Genomic DNA, 21,213 nt, shown 5'->3' with positions numbered 1-21,213 from the left:
TAGATTCTTGTGGTGATAAGAAAAATGATCCACTTATGGAATTGATTTTAAGATGCTCACAGTCTAGTGGGGGAGCAAATATAGGTGCATAAATAATTAAACCAAGATACACAGTAATAACGACCACTCGAGAGGACTTGATAAAGTGCTACGGGGCCTTCAGAGAAAGGCAATTACTTCCATCTAGATGGAATCAGGGATGCTTTTTTTTTTTTTTTTTTCCACATATTTAGGGTTTATTTGTTTTGTTTTGTTTTTGGTGAGAACATTTAAGTTCTACTGTCTTGGCAAATTTCAATTATGTAACACTATGTTGTCAACTATAGCATTTCTTTTTTTTTTTTTTTTCACACACACACACACACACTGTATTTTATTTTTACAAGAGATAAATAGACTGACACCAAGCATTGTACATGGATGACCACAACAAAAGCAACAATGATTGCAATTACCAAACATGAAACACACTCATACTATGTCATAATATTGACATTCAGTCCAGTAATCCTCCACTATAACAGCTCCTTTACTTTGCAGTGAAAATTGATTTGTATATTCTTTGCCTCTGAGTCCTTGTGGGATTTTTTTTTTTTTTAATTCAGACAGAAAGTCACAAAAATTATACTCATCCTCATCAGTTCACTCAGTCCCGTGTAATTAATTTCTTTTTTCATCTTGATCTTTTGTTAGCACTTTTATGAGTTCATCAGTTTTTCATTAGAGTTCTGAAAATGCTTATTCATTCAGTTCAGCAGTACAGTCAGTTACCAGAAACCTGTACTTGTCAGAGTCTTTTCCATGAATTTCTTAAAGATGAAACCCTTTTATAGGAACATATTTGCAAAATCATCAGAGTACACCCAGAACTGTCTGTAAATGACAAAAGACTTAAAAATGACCACGGTTAAAGATTTGATGAAAGTTCATAATAATGCAGTTCAGGGATGCTTTTGTGGAAGAGAAGGTACTTGGGCTGGGCCTTCAAAGATGACATATCTGGACACGAGGAGCAGGACGGCTGCTTGCTGGATGGTCTGAACAGTGTAGAAATGAGAGGGCCTTCTCCTGTCAGGCACTAGAAGTAAAGAGGAGAAACAGCTCCCTTACCATCCCCACCCCAGAAGTTCACTGCCCAGTAGGGGGAACAAAATGTGGGAGGCTATGATACAAGATGAGCATGTGGAAGATGTTATAGGCAGAGGCTACAGCACGTGCAAAGGCACTGAGACCTTGAACTCACGGGGTGGGGGGTAGCGGGTGGCAGCAGGAACTGTCTCTGAGAGACAGAGACAGAGAGAGAGATACAGCAAATAGCAAAATGTGAATTGTTCATTGTGCTATTAGTTTAAATTTTGTGTATGTTTGGAAACCTTTCATAGTAGAAGTTAGGAAAAAAATAAAGAGATCACAGTCTCATGGGGGTGGTATTAAACCGCCTCAAAGCCGAGACTTGAGTAGGGTCTGTACCAGGAGGCGTTCAGGGCTGAGTTAGGCCAACTCCATGACATCAAGATGCTCTCATCTCAGCCATGGTCCTCACGTGGCCCGGTTACCAGGCAGCCCCGAGGGGCTGTGCTTTTCCCTCCAGCCTTTGTGTGATTCGTTTATTTAATGGCCTCTTTGCTCAATAACACAAGAGGTCCAAACTGCCAGTGCCAGCCCAGGACATACTCGTTACATTTTCACCCAACCTTTCAACTCTAAATTATGATTTTCCAGAGAATTCCTGTGCTTTTTCCTTCTATTTTGTAAGATTCTTTAAGGACTGACTAGAGGATGCTTCTGTGCTTGATAAACGAGAATATGGGCTTTGAAGTAAAATGAACTTGGATTCAAATCCAGGCTTCTGTGCTTCCTAAGCTGTGTGACCTCAGGCAGGTGCCTTGGCCTTTCTGGGCACTGGGAGCCTCATCTAGAACACCTGTGCGGTACGTTTGTGAGAGACTGCTACAGGGCCAGGCACCAGGTGGGAGTTGAGGGGAGCTATTACTATTTTTATCTTTTTTATTTTTTTATTTCGTCTTTTTAATGTTATTCTTTTCACTCACTTGGCTTTCTTCGTCTTCCTTCTTCCCTCTTGCCCTCCTTTTTGCTTCCTTTGTTATTCACCTTGACAATTTTCCCCCAAAGAAACCAGAAACCAATGTGTAAAATTCTCAGTCTGTGATGACATTTTTGTCACCCAAAGGTGACACCTGAGCTCAAGGTCCCCTGAGAGAGGAGTCCTGTCGATCCTGGCGGGCTGCGGGGAGGAGGGTGCCGTTGGTGAAGTTCAGCCTTATATGAATGGGACCCATGAGCACAGTACACGCGGACCTCGACCTTGCGATCGGCTGAGCAACCCGTACTACATCAGTGTCAAATGACCCATAGAGTTCAGCTCTATTTCTACCATGGGCAAGCACAGAATAGGTATTTTTTCAAGTTAGCATTGTGTTCAGGCAGGTACTAAACATTCCTCCACGGGTGAAGGGTTTAACATTCATTTTTCGGACATTTTTAATTCGGACAAGAGTGTATAGAAAAAACGGGGTCCCAGGTTGCCCCATCTCATTTTGGCCCCTAGAGCGTGAAAAAAGAGGAACACAGTGTGGTCTCTGCCTGAAGCTGGTTCCGTTAAGGGCCCTCCTGGGACCTGTCTCAGTAGAGAGGGCGCCCTTGCAAATCTGACTTGCCCAGGTGGGTTCGCTAGGGTGACAGGCAGCAAAATTAGTTCAGGAAGGCTTTTTATAAGACTACCCCCTCCAAGGGGGAGGAGGGTGGGGGAGGGACGGACTGGGAGTTTGGGATTAACGGATGCAAACTATTATCTAGAGGATGGATAAACAACAAGGTCCTACTGTAGAGCCCAGGGAACTATATTCAATATCCTGTGATAAACCACATGGAAAAGAATATGAAAAAATATATAATATATATGTATAACTGAATCACTTTGCTGTACAGCAGAAATTAACACAACATTGTAAATCAACTAAACGTCAATAAAATAAATTTTTAAAAAAAGAATATCACCTCCAAAAGGAATTAAAGATGTAGATATCTGGGAATTGCCTGGCGACCTGGTGGTTAGGACTCTGAGCTTTCGCTGCTGAGGACCTGGGTTCAATCCCTGGTCAGGGAACTCCCGCAAGCTACGTGGCATGGCCAAAAAAAGAAAAAAGATGTACTCATCTGAATGCAAACATGCAAAACAAAAACTGGGGCGAATACTGCTAATTGTGTCAGTTTGCCTCTGTTTTGTGCCCTGTGAACTACCCAGGAGGCTCAGATCCACCCAGAAGAATGGAGAGTCGCTGAGGCTGCCTTAGGGGTGGGGGGTGAGGGTATGCACGCCTCTTCCGGGAAAGTTTCCAGGATGCAGTGTAGCTCTGGAGATTGGTTGCTGTGTCTCGTCTGTCTGTCTGTCTCTCGTCAATCCTCTCCACATTCTCCAATTCACTCCAGGGAGCTGCTCTGGTTAATCCAATTGCGCGCCCAGTAGGAGGGCATCCTGATGGGCCATCAATCAGCCAGTTGATGGGCCCATTTTGCCAGGTGTCCCCCACCCCGTGCAATCAGTCGTCCGGGAAGCGCCCTGTCCCACTTCCCTTGCACCTTCTGGTGGGCGGCGAGCATCACACCTCACGTGCCCAGAACACGTATGTCAGGAGAGTGTGTTTGACTTCAGATCTTTGTTCTGGAGCATGGTCTTGGGTCTGCCTTAGATAGCGAGGGTCATGTAACCAAGCCAGCATTTCTTCTCACCTTTCAGCTGCTTAATTTGCTCCTAAAATATATCCGGGGTGCTGGGTGGGAACATTCTGAATTAGCTTCTGATTCTGGCTCTAACTTCAGGGACCAGCTTTAAGGCGGTGAACAAGCCACCGCCTCTTAGGGTCTCAGTTTGTTGCCCTGTGACATGTCTCAGGACACAGGTGCTCAAAGCCCCATTACGGGACTAACAAGCTCTGAGTGCAGTTGTGATACGTAGTAGCTTTATAACTTAGGGCACTGAAAGAAGAAGGTACCACTTCCATGACCAGGACCTGCAAGCTTGCATGGGTGGCGTGTTTAGGAGCATGAGTTCAGCTGGGACGGAGACTGGCACAGTGCTAAGAGAAGCAGCCCTGGAGTCACCCACCTCTGTGTAGCTGTGTCACTCGCCAGCTCTGCGACCTCTGGAGGGCTGTCCGACCTCTGTGCCTCAGCTTCCTCCTTTGGGAAGCAGGGGTTCTAACAGTTCCTGCCTCACAGGCACTTCAGAGGGGTGAGAGATAACATACCCAAAGCACTTAACCTGGGGCCCAGGTGAGGGACCTGGCGGTGAGTTAAGAGTCCGTGATTGAGGGGACGCCCAGTGTATTCATTTCCTGTGGCTGCTGGTAGAAATTACCGCAAAGTTTTGGTGGCTTTAAGCAACAGAAGTCTTTCGTCTCAGAGTCCTGGAGGCTGGGTGTCTGAAAACACTGTCTCTCGGCTACACCCCCTCTGGCAGCTGCAGGGGTGAATCTGCTCTTTGCCTCTTCCAGCTCCTGGGGGCGGCCGTCGTTCCTCGGCTTGTGGCCGGCATCCCTCAGTCTTCAAGGCCAGCATCTTCAAATGTCTCTCTGCTCCGTCTTCACATCACCTTCTCCTCTGGGTGTCAAATATCCCTCTGCCTCCCTGTTATAAGAACACACGTGGGGCTTCCCTGGTGGTGCAGTGGTTAAGAATCCGCCTGCCAATGCAGGGGACACGGGTTCAAGCCCTGGTCCGGGAAGATCCCACATGCCGCAGAGCAGCTAAGCCCGTGCGCCACAACTACTGAGCCTGCGCTCTAGAGCCCGCGAGCCACAACTGCTGAGCCTGCATGCCACAACTACTGAAGCCCGCGCGCCTAGAGCCCGTGCTCCGCAACAAGAGAAGCCACCGCCATGAGAAGCCCGTGCACCGCAACGAAGAGTAGGCCCCGCTCGCCGCAACTAGAGAAAGCCCACGCGCAGCAATGAAGACCCAGCGCAGCCAAAAAAAAAAAAAAAAGAGGGAGAACACACATGAGGGCATTCAGGGCCCACCGGATAATCCAGCATAATCTCCCATCTCAAGACCTTTACTTAATCACATCTGCAAAGACCTTTCTTCCATGTAAGGTAACATTCACAGTTTGTGGGTATTAGGACTTGGCTGTCTTTTGGGGGGCCGTGGAGAGAATGTTCTAGTTGGCTGCGATTTTTTGGCCTCCACTGCCCATTTGAAGATGTGCCCTTGTCCCCTTTAAACTTCCCTAATGGCAAACGTGTCACCTTTTCCCCCCAGCCCAGCTCTCCCTTCTGACTTCCGGTTTCTGCTGACAGCTGCCTTATTTTCTCCATGCCCCTCCTCAGGACTGTCTTTGATCCTCCCATCGCCTTCCCTTCCTGACACCACCCTATCCACACTCGACGTTAGTCACCAGATCTCAGGGACACCAAGTCCCTGAGCAGAAGGGAAGCTTCTCCCCTAACACCTTTGATTCACAGACACAGAGCTGAGCCCTGCAGAGAGGCGGCAACTTGCCCACGTCACCTGGCGATGTGATGCCCAGGCTGGACCAGAGCCCGTGGCCCGGGAGATGCCCTCCGACCACAGCTGCTCATCCTGGTCAGGTTCTTCCTGAGGACGATCCCCCGTCCTTTCTCTGTGGCTCTATTCAGCAAACATCTATTGAGCATCTCTTGCGTGCCAGCTGCTGGACAGTCAGTGATGGGCCAGACCCGGGCCCAGCCTTCCATCGCAGTCTGGTCCCTATGCCACCTTGGCCTGGCCTTCTCGTTTTTCACCTGTCCTCCTGTCCCAGGCAGCATGCTCCTATTTCTGCACCTTCGGGGGTGTCCCTGGGCACACAGCATCCTGCCCCTTCCTGACCCCGTGGAAGTGTAAGCTGCCTTCAGAGCCCCAGGCCTGCCCCTGCCTGGGAAGCCCTGGCCCCCGGTCCAGGCCCTGAATGGAGGCCCCATCCGGGTGGGTCCCCTCCTGCCACTCTCTGTCCTGCTTCCTGTCCTGGGGTGACTGAAGGAGCCCCCAGAGCTGCCTCTGCTGCTGAGTGGGGCGGTTTCCCACCTCCCCCATCCCCCCTCCCCACCTCCTATCTCTTTTCGTTCTTGCTGCTTCCCAGGAGGTGAGGGACCCCCGACTTGGTCCCCACCAAACCTCCCCGGAACACAGCTCCCCGTGTCCTTGTCTCTCTGGGGGAGCACAGCCAGGGTTGAACAAAGCTTGGGCGGGTCCCTCAGCCCAGGGATGGTCTGAGCAAGAGCTGAGAAACCCCCCGGGGGCTGTCACCCATTCCCAGCCCAGCGTCCAGGAACCTGGGGCCCTCAGGGAATTCCTGTTTGGTCCCCAATAGGAAGTGCTCCTGCCTGTGGTTTAAACTCTACACATCCTTTCTTTTGACCCTGAGAAACCCGACCAGCTGGACAGCACAGATTCCTGACATATTTTGGGGGGGGATGGTGTACCTTTCCTGTGAGTGTGGGATTTCGTGACCCAGTGCTGCACCCAAAACATCAGAGCTGAAAATAGCGGTGATGCTATTTGCTCACAAATCTGTGGGTCGAGAATTTAAGCAAGGCCACTGGGTGGCTGGTCTCTGTCTGGGTGGAACGTCTGAGGTGCTGCTCCGCTCCCGTGTCAGGTGACCCAGAAGTGGAGGTCGGGTGGGGACGTGGGAGGGGTGGCAGGGTGGCCTGTAACAGGGGCAAACGTCCGGCTGGGTCCTCGGTTCTCCACGGAGCCCAGGGCCTCTCCCTCTCCACGTGGCCTCTCCAACAGGATACAGGGTGCAGGTTACGTGGTAGCTCAGGTCTCCCAAGAGAGCAAAAGCAGAATCCCCCGAGCTTCCTTAAGATGTTGGCCTAGAGCCGGTACAGAGTCACCCCTGTCCCGTTCTACTGCTTGAAGCAGCCCAGATTCAAGGATGGGTACTTTGCACATCAAGAGGCCATGAATAACCAGGAGGTGTGGTCCATTGCAGGCCTGTAGTGTTCACTGTCACAAGCACTCTAAGTGCCTTATCTTTCCAGGTGCAGTCTCATTCTTCAGCGGATGGAGGGCTATTCTCCCCCTCAGTACACTTCCTGTGGGCTGGCTTGCTCCTAGGACTTGCTTCATCTACATTGTCTTATCAAGAAGGGACTAAGGGAACTGCAGGTGCCCTGGGGCCCTCCGAGTGGGCCTGTAATCCTGCCAACCCCTCCCTCACCAAGAGCTTTCTTTTGGGTCAGTCAGAGGAAAACGTAGTGATTTGGGCCACACTCCCATTTTACAGATGAGAAAACTGAGTCTCACCAGGGTTTTTAGCTCACACACTTGCTAAATTAAAGGTCACATAAGAAATGAGCAAATTAGGTTTGAGAGCCCAGGACGCTCGTTTTTTAATTGAAAAATTGGGAAATAAATTTACTTTTCAGAAATTCATTTCCTGGCCAGCTTCTCTGGACTGTATCTAATCTGTCAAGTGAGCGATATCCATGTGGTCTTCCATGCCACCTTTGCCTAGACGTCACTTGGCCAGACCTGATTCTCTCTCATACCCTTCGCTGGACCCCAGGAATGAGTTCACCCACAGGAGCAACCTTTTGTGAAAGGAACTCACTCTCGATGGGATGAAACCTTCTCCTCGAAGGACTAGGTAAGCCCCCACCTCCTCTCCCAAGAGAACATTTGGGAATACTTCCTTATTTGAAAAGTATACACACAAAAAGTTGGGGGTGACTCTGGGTTCTTTCCTTGGCTTGTTTTCTGTTTGTGTGGTTCTTGAACCTCACCTCCTTTTTCCAGACTTACTTCCCCTTCTTTGTCTCTTGATGTCATCTACATTCTGCCCAAAGAAGCCACCAAGTATGCATGGTGTTCTCCCTCGACTTTGCATGCATTTAAGTCACTCCTTCCACTCAGTGACATTAAGGAGCATCCAAATGCCACCCCAACAAGGAGTCTTTCTCCATCTGGCCCCATCAAGCCAATGCCATGTCCTCTCCTCTGAACTGGGAAGGCGTGGAGACCTCCGCAGGGCTCTTGTGCTCTGCTCTGGTTTTTGTGGTTAATTGCACTATGGTCTACTCTGCGAGCTCCCTGAGGGCAAAGATTGTGATCCACCAGCCTCTTCTTTCCTGGAGCCACCCAGCAAAGCCGGGCCTCGCATGGGGAAATACTTGCTGTTTGTGTGGAAATGTGTCTTTGTGCGTAAAGAATGACCGTGCTTACCTTTCCAGGACCGTATATTTGTTATAGAAGCATCCCCGAGGTCACCCCCTCCAAGAATTTGGAAACAGGGAAATAAGATTTTTATTTGTTTGTTTTATTTTTTATTATTTTTAATTTTTATTTTATATTGGGGTATAGTTGATTGACAATGTTGTGTTAGTTTCAGGTGTACAGCAAAGTGAATCAGTTATAAATATACATGTATCCATTCTTTTTCAGATTCTTTTTCCATACAGGTTATTACAAAATATTGAGCAAAGTTCTCTGTGCTATACAGTAGGTCCTTGTTGATTATCTATTTTATATATACATAATAACAATCTATTATTATCTGCGTATCTGTTAATCCCAAGCTTCTGATTTATCCCCCCACTTCCCCTTCCACAGCCATGTGTTTGTTTTCTATGTCTGTGAGTCTGCTTCTGTTTTGTAAATGAGTTCATTTACATCTTTTTTTAAGAGTCCACATGTAAGTGATATCATGTGATATTTGTCTTTCTCTGTCTGACTTACTTCACTTAGTATGACAATCTCTAGGTCCATCCATGTTGCCGCAAATGCCATTATTTCATTCTTTTTCATGGCTGAGTAGTATTCCATTGTATATATTACCATATCTTCTTTATTTTTCATGTGTCGATGGACATTTAGGTTGCTTCCATGTCTTGGCTATGGTAAATAGGGCTACAGTGAACACTGGGGTGCACGTATCTTTTTTTTTTTTTTTTTTTTTTTGCATGTATCTTTTTGAATTATGGTTTTCTCCAGGTATATGCCCAGGAGTGGGACTGCCTACAGGCATACCACCCTGAATATGCCCAGCCCAAGCTCTTCTGATCTCAGAAGCTAAGCAGGGTCGGGCCTGGCTAGTACTTGGGTGGAGGGAAATAAGATCTCCCATGGACAGAGAGTTGCCAGATATATACAGCAAAGAAAAAGACAGGATGCCCAGTTCATTAGAATTTCAGAGCAGCAACAAATAATCTCTTAGTCTGAGTACGTCCCATTCAATATTTGGGACATACTCATACATGAAAAATTATTCGTTGTTGATCTGAAATTCAAATGTAATTGGGAACCCTGTCTCGTATCTGGCAACCCTACCTGGAGAGTTAACGTATGAAACTAACACGTGCGGATTCGAGCAAAGTCAAGTCACCTTAAGAAGTCAGCGTGGGTCCTTCAGCAAGACGATGTAATTGGAGAATACGAGAAAAGCATATTGACAAAACCACTTTAAACCTTCTCTTGTAACATAGCTTAGGAATGGGCCAGTCAGAAAGTGGAGGGTCAAAGAGACAAGCTTTGGTCACTCTCTCCAAGTTTGTCCAGGAGAATCAACTTTGAGGTCCGGGGCGGCTCTGACCCCTCATGTCTCTGGGTGGCAGGGGCCACTGGGGTCGTCCAACGGATTCCCCGGGTTTCCCAGGAAGAATTGTTAGAATTTGGCTTCTTGTGCCTCGTGGGGAGTGAATGTGCTGACCTGGGAACTATGACCTCTGAGGGTGGCAGCTAAATGACATTGGTTTTTTTTCCGCCCCATTCTCTCTGTGAACTTGACTCTGATCCATTCTCCACGCGCCGGGTCACCCCCATGGGACGTCCAATGTCAGTAAGTTGTGTTTTACTTCAACTAGTGCCCTCTGTTTTCTGGGTCTCTGCTACAGCCAAGGGCAGCATCCGTTTCTTCAAGGTCCAAGGGCAGCATTGATGGAGTGCTTCCTTTATGCTCCGTAATCGTCACACTAACTCTCTATCCAGCTTCAGAGACAAAGAAATAGAGAGGTTTCGTAACCCCTCATAAGGGGCACAGCTGGGACGTAAACCCGTGGCTGCTTCCCATGATTATTAACCATGATTAACATTCTGGCCAACATGTTTTTAGGACAATTTTTAAATTTTTTTGTACAATTTGTAAAGGTCTTTCCATTTACAGTTATTACAAAATATTGGCTATACTCCCCGTGTTGTACCTACATCCTTGAGCCTGTCTTACACCCAATAGGCTACACCTCTCCCTCCCGCACCCTTATACTGCCCCTCCTCCCAGAGCCCACTGGAAACCACTAGTTTGTTCTCTAGATCTGTGAGTCTGCTTCTTTTTTAGCAAACAACTTCTTGAAACACAGGTACACCTACGTTTTTACATAAATAAGCTCAAGTTATATATATGTGTGTGTATGTATATATATATATATATATATATATATATATATATACACACACACACACACTGTTTGAAACTTTAAAAGAAAATTCAGCCAGGTCTTGGGGAATCTTCTATGTCTGTGCTTCTAACAGCCAGGCCACAGAATCCCGCAGAGAAGAGCCTTCAGTGTGACAATTCGGAAAACAAGTTCAAGAAGCCTCCAGAGAGGAAATGCATACATTTAGGAAGGAGAAATATTCGCCCTTGAGAGAAAGTAACGTCCTCATGCCCTTCCCCACCTGGGCCCATCGACCAAAGCCTAATCCTTTCTGAGGTCCCTTCGTGGAATCCCCTACTTTAAGGAGACTCTTCTCACGTTTGTGTTCTACAAGTGGACTGAAGCTATTTGAACTGCCATTTGAAATAATTTACCCAGGTTACCAGGCCGGATCCTGAATCAACAGAGGTGTGTACGTAAAAGAAAGGACTCCAAACAGAAGCAAATACGAGAGAAGGAAAGTCAGGAAAGTCAGAGGAGGGAGACCCTGGGACGTTATATTTACCACCTGGTGTTTCAGAAGGCTGTTACTTTCTGGACTGTAAATTCATCCTCCTGGATGAAAACGATTACGAACCACTGCTGTCTTTTCCCAAGAATGTACATATCTGCAAACCATTCTTAGGAGAGACCTTGGCCTTGAGACTTAAACCACCCGGTGACTCATGTCAACAGGCTGTTTGTCAGAGAGTTTCCATAATTAGAACCTGTGACCGACACGTCTGACCACGAGGATGTATCACAAGGACTTGTCGTGAGCACGGGCTTTTTAGCAAAACCTGACCTGTTGAAATGTCAGGGCTTGGCGTTTTGGCCTTTGGGGTTTTGTCAGGCTGTCTGTCCTTCCTGGAATCAGCTTCTTTGGATCCTACCTTCTCAGCAACCCTATGGGGTAAGGTTCTTATTGTCCCATTTTATGGATAAAGACACTGAGGCTCAGAGAGGTGGCGTATCTCATCTGAGACAGGCCATGGCGGGGAGGGGGGGTGTCTCACCTCGAGCGCAAGTCCACCGACCCAGATTCTAGGTTCTGTCTCCCGCGGTGCCCAGGCCTGAGCCTCCAGGATGTTACGAACGAGGCCGGTTGAATCCTTGTGTTCTCTACAGTCCCCGCCCGACACAACCGAGGCCGCTGTCCAGTGCCTCATTCCCTCAGGGCCCCCAGTGCCTGTTTGGTTGACTGGAGCCACTGCAGCCCAGAGAAGACAGTGACCCAGAAAAGCCAGGAGGAAATTTCAGAAGGAGGGAGCGCTCCGTGGTTTCAGATGCCAGGGGCGATAGGCTGACAAACGTGCCCACTCTGTTGTGACTTTGTGCCTTCCTTGGGGACGTGCTGTTCCCTCACTCCGGACTGTCCTGCACTGGCCAGTCTTCCTGCTCCAAGACTCAGCCCGAGATACTGCCCACCCTCACCGTGGAAATATCGTTATTGTTTAAGATATAACACAGTGTCATGATTTTATAAAAAAGCACCCACAATGACAAGTTTTTAAACTTGCTTTTAGGGATTTCCCTGGTGGCACAGGGGTTAAGAATCCGCCTTCCAATGCAGGGGAATGGGTTCGGGCCCTGGTCCGGGAAGACCCCACATGCCACGGAACAACTACCACATGCCACGGAACAACTAAGCCCGTGCGCCACAACTACTGAGCCCGTGCGCCTAGAACCCGTGCTCTGCAAGGAGAAGCCACCACAATGAGAAGCCTGCGCACTGCAACGAAGACCCAACGCAGCCAAAAATAAATAAATTTATTAAAAAAAAAAACAAACTTGCTTTGTTATACACGTGTAAAGTGGATATGTAAATTTCATACTTAACCTTTGTAATGTATATATTTTTGTACTCGCAGATTATATATATAAAGTATGCCAATTTGTGTATAGAAATGTTAAATACCAAAAAGGTACCATATTGTGTATAGGTTTTGTATCTCCTCTCATTTTCACTCACTATTTATTTATTTATTTATTTATTTATTTATTTATCTATTTATCTATCTATTTATCTATCTATCTATTTATTTATTTATTTATTTATTTATTGGCTGTGCCATGTGGCTTGTGGGATCTCAATTCCCTGACCAGGGACTGAACCTGGGCCCATGGCAGTGAAAGCTCCAAGTCTTAACCACTGGACCACCAGGGAGTTCCCTCACTCACTTTATAGTGGATATATTTGATATCAGTAAGTATAGATTTACCTAAATTTTTTTCTCAAAATGAATAGTTTTAAAAAACATAAAACTGGTAAATGTTCCTTGCAAAAAATATGTAAATGGTACAAAAAATATATAAAGTAAACAGCCAGACAGCCCTCCTTCTGGAGAGAACCATTATTAATATTTTGTCAAACATCCTTACACACACAGACACCCACGTTTTTATATGAATGGGCTCAAGTGATATATACTGTTTTGAAAACTTTTTTAAAAATTCAGCCAGATCTTGGCAACATCCTTCTATGTGAATCACAGCATGAGATCAATCTTTTTAATGACTGCATTCTATTTTACTGGGAGATTATAACTGCTTGACTGAAACACTAACGATGAACATTCGCTTTTCAGGTTTTCCAGATTATAAACAATGCTGTGATGAACATCCTCAGAGGCAGAGAATTCTTTCTGGAAAAAGAGAGAAATGGATTGAAAAGCCAGTCTGTACCAGTTTGGAGGTCTCGGATGATTGCAATTATGTTGGAAAACGCACAGCATGAAAAAGTCTGAAGGTTCAGCCAATGTTCACCCAGGTTATTTCTGGGCAGAACCAGGAGTGATTTTCTTCCTTTGTGTACTCTCCTGTCCTTTCGAATGTGTCTATTCTAAGCACGTCTCACCACTGTCTTTCGTTACGTGGACTCCGGTAGAAACGTATTTTTACATGGCGTAAGAAATGTGTGCTTTCTCACCACTCAGGCATCACCCTGGCGATACTTTCCTTTTTCCTCTGCACCAGCCTTTGCCCTCCATCTTCACATCTGTCCTCTCCCTCAGAGGCTGTCAGTCCTCCCCTGTCCCTAAGTTAGCACCAGCTGCCCTCATGGGGGGTGGGGGGGCAGCTGTCCGACTTGGAGAGCGAGCTGGACTCATGGTCCCCCTCGGATGGCACCTCCGTGGGCACAGCCTGGTTTCCCCACGTCGGGAGCTCAGTGGATTGCAGCTCGTGGGGAAGAAGCCTTGAGGGTCACACGGGGGCCAGGAGGCCTCCCCGCCTCGGGCACATCCGGCCCCAACGCCCCACGCACCCACCCCAGAGTTTCTTCTACCTCCAGGCAGGTGACCCCGATGACCTGGCCAGGGGGAAGCTGGTTGCTTCTGGGCAGCAGCTGCCCTCGCCCCCAGAAGGTCTAAGAGGACACAGAGGATGTCCTCGGTATTTCCACCGAGGTCACTGGTCGAGTGGGGTGTTGGATGTCTCCTTAGTGCTGAGACACTTCCTCTTTCATTTGTGTCTCGTTCATCCCCTCCCCCCCACCTTCTTGGAGACTGAAAAAGGGGAACGTGAAAGAAAAACTGTAAATTTCAGACGCAGCTCCAGCACGGAGACTGTGTGACCGTCTTCAGCAGAGGCCGGGGCAGTGGGTGGGGTGGCCGGGGTGGGTGTGGGATCGCGGCATCCTCCAGGGGTCCCGAGGTCACTGGACCCGGCCTTCTTCCTCCCCTCCTGCTCACTTTCTTAGCTCCCACCCAAGGAGTCCTAAATGCCACCCACAGGAGATCCTTGGGACCCCAGTTCCTATTTTTCAGGGAGTGACGTTCTTAAAGTAAAAACCAAAGTCTGCGTTTGCTCATTTCACTGAGTTTACTATGTTCATTTGCAAGATAGATAGATATAGACACACATTTGTGTGTATATATATGCGTGCATGTGCACACACACACACACACACATACACACAGATTGTGGCAGCTTTTTGGAAACTATCTGAGGCTCAGAAAATAACTTGCCTGACAAGACATCAAAGAACTACAGAAAGAGGCCACAGCACCAAAGGCCGTGGTGACGGACTGCTTCGCAGTTTGCAGTGTGATTGATGATAAGCATCTATTTGCTCCAGTAAGTTGAAGTAGAACTGTAACATTTTGTTTGTTCCGGGAAACAGTAACTGAAGTCACAAATCATAAATAATAAAAGTTAGAAAAATCCCCTTTTAACCTAATGGACTAAAAGATTTTAGTTTGCTTTTCATTTCTGCTAATGGCCTCTCTCCCTTGGCACTGCCGGAGCTGGCCCGTTACGGGCAAATCAAGCCTTGGTTTGCAAGTAGGACAGGGTCCAGAAGATCATTTATAAGCTGGGTGTTTGGGATGCAGGATGTGTTTCCCCTAGAAACTGTCTTCTCAGAGTGCCTGGGTTCTCAGCGTCATTACACAGTCCAACCCCTACTGTACCTGGGCTCTGAGTTTTTGAGGGCAGGTTGTCTGCAGTGCAGGAGAGAGAAAACAAGTCAGCTCCTGCTCTCCCCATAGAGCCCTGGCTCTGAGCACAGTTTAAACACAGGTTAACTTTCTTTTCCATCTTCCCATCTCCTTTGAGGCATCCAGGTCCAGTGTCCTAACCCCCTGGATCACAGCCTCCTCCCCAATCTGCCTTATCTGTTCTGGGCTGCTCTCCTGCGGGGGGGCTCTGAGACCTCAAACTCCCCACCTTTCCCAACCTCCCGACCAATCAGACTTCCATTTCCTCAGAGCAGTTGATATCAGACAAAGGCTAGATGGAAAGCAAACTAAGCAGCTATGAATTCTTACTAGCAAGTGAATGACTGAAACCCTCTTAACCCTCTTAATGTATTCTCGTGTTAAAATGGGTTGGTTGTGGGCTTCCCTGGTGGCGCAGTGGTTAAGAATCCGCCTGCCAATGCAGGGGACACGGGTTCGAGCCCTGGTCTGGGAAGATCCCACATGCCACGGAGCAACTAAGCCCGTGCACCACAACTGCTGAAGCCCGCATGCCACAACTACTGAAGCCTGCATGCCTAGAGCCCGTGCTCCACAACAAGAGAAGCCACCGCGATGAGAAGCCCACGCACCGCAACGAGGAGTAGCCCCCGCTCACCGCAACTAGAGAGAGCCCACACACAGCAACAAAGACCCAACGCAGCCAAAAATAAATAAATAAATAAAATTAAAAAAAATTAAAACAGTTATCATTGGGACTTAAGCTAATGACATGTTAATGAATCATATATAGGGAAAACTGACTAGACAGAACCACTAAAATTATTTACAGTGGTTGTGATAGCCTAGTAAGATTGGGGCAATTTTTTTTCTTTTTACCAAAAGTTTTTGGTATTATATGGAGAAAGTTTATACCAAAAAAAGGTGTTAGACAGAAGATACTCAGGAGCTGCTGGATTCTTATCCCTGCACTGATCACTGAAAACAAACAAAAAACAAGTCCTTCTTAGAGGGAAAAAAAGGCGGAAATCAAGCTGGATTGAAACCAATCCTGATGATGACTGTTATGGACTGAATATTTACATCCCCTCCAAGTTCATATGTCAGAGCCCTAATCCCCATGTGATGGTATTTGGAGGTGAGACCTTCGGGAGGTGATTAGGTCATGAGGGTGGAGCCCTGATGAATGGATTAGTGCCCTTGGAAGAGGCCAGCTAAGTGAGGGTAAGTCTGCAAACCAGAAGAGGGCTCTCCCTGGAACCTGATTCTGCTCAAACCCTGGTCTCTGACCCCCTGTCTCCCAAGCTCTAAGAAATGTATTTCTGTGGTTTGTAAGCCACCCAGTCTATGGTACTTTTTATAGCAGGCTGAACTAAGATAATGACCATAAAATGAATGAATCTGACCTTCACATATCTGAATGCTCCAGTGAGTTTTGGAGGCTATCAGATCCTGACTTTCAACACCTCAGAAAGACTAACACCACACTCTTGAATGTCTATGGACTGTTACAAGGACATTCCCCATGAGGAAAACAGTGCAGGAAAAAAATAACAATACACTGGGGGGGGGTCACCTTTCCAAAAACCTACCGAGTTCCCCTTAGGGTCCTCAAAGACACGTACTTAAAAATTTCCCCATAAAGTCCCTCTTTACTTTTTTTTTTTTCAGGAAAATTTGAAGACCTTATCATAGGAATTTTGTGTTATCATTATTATTTTTGGCCTCGCCGAGTGGCTTGCGGGATCTTAGTTCCCCGACCAGGGATTGAACCTGCGCCGTCGACAGTGAAAGCCCCGAGTCCTAACCACTGGGTTACCAGGGAATTCCCGGAATTTTGTATTATAGACTATAATACTATATTACGTTATGAACAATTTTTGTTGCAAGTGGGAATATTCTAGAAGGTTTCCAAGAATCTGAAAGTAGTAAAGAACGTGGACACCATTGAGCTCAAGCTCCTTATTTCCCAGATAATTGGTCTAATCTTCAGCTTCTTAAGTTAGTGACCGTCCACTCAAGGGCCACCTGTCCACACGGGAGGGCCAAGTTCTCGCCACCCCTCCTCAGGCTGGTTCCACTCAGGCTCCTGTCACAACTGGACAGTGTCTTCTAAGGAGCAGACCCTGTGTCGGTGCCTCTTGGGAACAGTCAGACGTGTCAGCCGGGCACACAGGGAGCTTAGCAAAAGCATCTGTGTAACAACGTCAGATTCGTGTCACCGTCGAGCAGAAGCATTCAGACGTGAACGTAAATCGCTCTACAGTAAGTGCCCTGAAGAGAGGGGTAGGATGGGAGGGGCACACAGAGGAAGAAACGGCTCCAGCCTCGAGGTGGTAGACATCCTGCCATCTTCCTCAGAGCCAGGCCTTAAAGGGTGAGCAGGATTTGGCCCACGGCCAGGAGAACCAGAGAGGCGAGACGTGGGGAGAACAGCTACCTAGTTCAGCTGGTGTGAAGGAAGCCGGACGCGTAGGCTGGCTGGAGAGGGCGGTTGATGCCTTGAATGTTGGACAGGGGTTTGAACATGATTCTGTTTCATGCGCTCTCGAGAGGGCTACGCTGTCCAGTGCACCTGTGTTACGCTGACGCTCATTATTGCCATAAAGTTGGGCACCCACCCTTGGTCTGGAACGTCATCGTCCTTTACCCCGATTTATAGCATCTTCCCCCAAACTATAACCTGCTGCAGACATGCAAGGGCCGCCTGGACAACACTAGCTCGAATGTGGAATTTCCTCAGTACCGCTGAGCCCTGGGCACCGTGACGCTCTTTTTTTCGGGATAAAGTTTCGATATACTCGTTCCGGCCTTAAATGAAACCAGTGATTTAAATCCCCAAGTTGGCAAGCACTGGGATTTTCCATGGAGAATAAAAGAAAAAGAAAACAACTCGACTTCTCCTCTCCCGAGGTCAGTGGTGTTTGACCTCGTGGCATCTTATGAGTTAACTCTCTCTTCTTGCACGTTTGACAGGGGAGGGAAATCAAGCCCAAGTCTAAAGCCGCCGTGGACTTAATTACAAAAGAATGATTGACTTTTAAAAAGACTTTGTTGCTTGTTTCCCTATCATGTTCCTTCATGGGGAAAAGATAAATCAACACACCTCCACTCAGTATAAATGTTCACTCTGGACATAACTTCCCTCTGTATCCTTGGGGCCAGCACAGAAGCTTAACCCTCTGCCCTGAATAGTTACTTTGTATGGAACCCTTGTCTGAGCCTTCGGTCATCTTGGTGGACTCGGAAAATGGATGCTTGAGAAGTGTAGGTGACAGCGCTCGGTAGATATCCCTTCCTCTAGCTGCGATGCTGTATTCCAGGGGCCCCACTCACTTCCGAGGGAAAGTTACAATACGTCTTTTAAAACAATGCCCAAGTCATTCCTTTTCTGAGGATTTGCCAAATTTCCCGTCACCAAACAAACCTCTGGTTTAACCTATGAACTGCAAGTTTCCTGCATTCTCAAGAGACCAAAGTCTCTTTCAACAACCCACATTGTGGGCAATGGAACAGGTCATTTTGAGAGCATCTCATGCCAAGGCTCTGTGATGGTGCCCAGCACTTTAGTGGACAATAGTTTTTTAGCTGTTTCCGCCGACAAATCAATATTCTCTTGTTCCAACAAGAGCCTAAGAAAAGCTTTTTTTTTTTTTTTTTTTGTAAAGACTTCTTGGTTTCCTTTGGGGGATTCAAATGCTCAAGTGAGTTTAGTTTCCATTTTAAAAGATCTTAAGTCTAACAAAGGCTAATTTAATGACCTGTTTCCAATCTACAAATTTGTAGGTATTCGTAGATTTGTAAATACCTCTAAGCCCCAATTTTTCTATCTGTTTTTCTTGGGACCAAGAGTGAAATCTCACTGTAAAGGTGAGGCCTTGGACACAATTTTTATTTTGCCAGAAAGGCCTGGAACCAACCAGTCCTGGATTATAGCCATCACCACTGAACTTTATTCACACCTGCTTTGCAATTCTGATTGTGGGAAAGGGCCCTTCATTCTGCTTTGGGGAAGAAAAGCACACGCTCAGCTTCCCATAAACGCCACTTAAAGAAAAGGTATAAACATACCAAAAGTTATTTAACAGCTTCTAATTTAGCTGAAGTTGCAAAGGGAAAAGATGAGTGACGTGATTTCATGAGAGTGGTTACTTTACCTCTGTGGTCCCAAAACACAGAATCCGGTCTAATCACAAGGAAAATACCAGGCTGATCCCAACGGACGGACAACCTACAAAATACCTGACCAGCATTCCTCCTCCTCAAAACAGCCGAGGTCATCAAAAACAAGGAAAGCCTGAGCAACTGTAATAGCCGAGAGGAGCTCAGACAGACAGGACAAATCAATGTAAGATGGTGTCCTGGATGGATTCTGGAACAGAAAAGGGCAACAGGGAAAAACTAAGGAAATCTGAAGACAGTATGGGCTTAAGGATAAATTATCAATATTGGTTCATTAATTTTGAACCAATATGGTGAATTAGTATAATGCAAGATGTTAATTAGTACAATGCAAGACGGTAAATGGGGAAACTATTGCCAACAGTGTGGAGTACAGGGAAACTACTATCTTTGCAATTTTTCTGTAAATCATCATCTTAAAGTTTCTTGAAACAAGAAAAGGAGTGGTAACATGTTGGTTTGTTTTTAAAACGCTATTTTGATGACAAAAGACACAGCAGCATTACTCCTGCAGGTGGACAAATCGTGAGCCCAGAGACACCCTAGTGCAATTTCAGCGATTTTAAGAGGAGCAGAGAGAAAAGTGGGTGTTCCCCATTCCCACATCAAAACAAGTGTTTGGGAACGTTCTTGAAGCCCACATCTCCGTCTTCAGTGAGGAAACGTTTATAGACTAAGTCAAAGTATCGCTGGAGATCTGACAAAAGAGCGATTTCTGTGCTTTCAGTCACTGGGTGAAACTTCTGCTTTCAAATATTAAGTGTCTGCTTTACACTTGACATTTAATCAGATTTAAATAACATCATAGTATGGAATAGTTTATAAATGTTTATTAAACGTCAGTAATTTTTACAAAGCAAATATTAATAGCAAGAGGCAAAATTTTTGCAAAATATGTACAAAAGTAAAAAGCCTGGATGACTAGCAACTCATTTTATCAAATCAAACCATTCTTTCCACTTTCCGACCTCCTGTAGAAATAATTTATTGCCAATCCTGAACTAAAGCACTGACAGAAAAAAAATTTACAACAGTATCAGATAATGTGCTCAGTTCCGGGAAAGTTATAAAAAGATATATGTATAAAAAATCCTAAGCCACAAATACTTTCATACAGAGCTAATACAAATCATGTTTTGTTAGGTACAGTATCTATGAGGTTGTTATGAAATAGACTTTTTGATAAGGCTTCCGTGGTAAATGAGCTCCACCTTTAGACTAGTAGAGAAAAGCCATTTAAACATTTTGCGATTCTGCTTTCAAGTAAGAGGTAAAGAAAGGGTAAATGGTATCGTCTGTTGCACTGTTACATATACTTTCCAAGAATTGACCCCTACCTGCCCCCTCTCTGTTTTTCTCCTAGAGCCATCAAATAGGCATGATTTGAGAACAAATGCAGCCCTTTTACTATGGCAAGAAATATTATAAACAAGCTTTCCAAAGACAAACCCAAATCAGAGAACAAGTAAGTAGCATACTTCTATCATGACCTTCACTGATTGATAATGTATGCATACTGGGTCCCTACTTCCATCCATCTGGACATTTTCATCATTATCAAAGGTAATGTGGTTTTGGAAAGGTCGCAAAATCTCTTACCAACCCAGAAATTACTGCCCTATCATTAACACTTTTTTGTTCCATATGAGCTCTGGCATTTGAAATCAGATGGTTAGACCTAGATGCCACAAGAATGAACAGAGTTATTTAAATGCTAACTATACATTCAAGTACAGACATAAGAATGCTAGTGGTACAAACACTGGTACTTCAAATTATGTTAATAATCACTTATCAGCCTAAGGCTAGTATCAACTCGATGGTACTTGAAAAGGCCATAAAGTTCAACTTGTTTAAAATGTTCCGGTTTAGACTGACACTTTAATCTCTCTATAAATTTATTAAGCCCTAACCTCGTACCATAAAATGAGTATGTACTATCACTTGCTTTATTTGGAACAGGGGGACATGTACACACCACTCACGTACAAGTCCCTCCTTTCCTCATGTTTACTACATTGAAAAGCCAACCTGTGTCCTATCACTAAAAAAAAAGAAAAAAAAAAAACAGTACTTTTTGTCCAGCAGCACAAACACATGGACAGATCATCTGTAATTAATGTAACTTTATGTACTGAAATGATGGGAAAGAGAGATAAAGTCAGATTGCCAACTGAAAAAAGACATGCAAAATTTGTTCTTGATCCCTCAATTAAAAC

The 21,213-nt window shown here is 46.0% G+C and overlaps 1 protein-coding gene and 1 long non-coding RNA gene across 2 annotated transcripts in view; one reads left to right on the top strand and one right to left on the bottom strand.

The window, feature by feature from the left end:
* The first annotated feature begins 6,010 nt into the window (after positions 1-6,010).
* Positions 6,011-21,088, top strand: LOC309650503. Its single transcript, XR_014257596.1, has 3 exons — positions 6,011-6,637; positions 7,413-7,633; positions 12,983-21,088. It is a non-coding gene; the product is annotated as an uncharacterized lncRNA (long non-coding RNA).
* The window catches only part of GNA13 (G protein subunit alpha 13), a 47,664-nt gene continuing 38,904 nt past the window's right edge, over positions 12,454-21,213 (bottom strand). Inside the window, exon 4 of the mRNA XM_082441946.1 lies at positions 12,454-13,039. Within this exon, the coding sequence (XP_082298072.1) occupies positions 12,920-13,039 (120 nt within the window). The 3' untranslated portion in view covers positions 12,454-12,919. The remainder of the gene's footprint in view (positions 13,040-21,213) is intronic.

Source organism: Balaenoptera physalus (assembly GCF_965194825.1).
Source record: "Balaenoptera physalus genome assembly, chromosome: 20".
Classification (NCBI taxonomy): domain Eukaryota; kingdom Metazoa; phylum Chordata; class Mammalia; order Artiodactyla; family Balaenopteridae; genus Balaenoptera; species Balaenoptera physalus.
The sequence above is the reverse complement of the archived record's forward strand: the minus strand, read 5'-3'. Positions and strand labels throughout refer to the sequence as shown.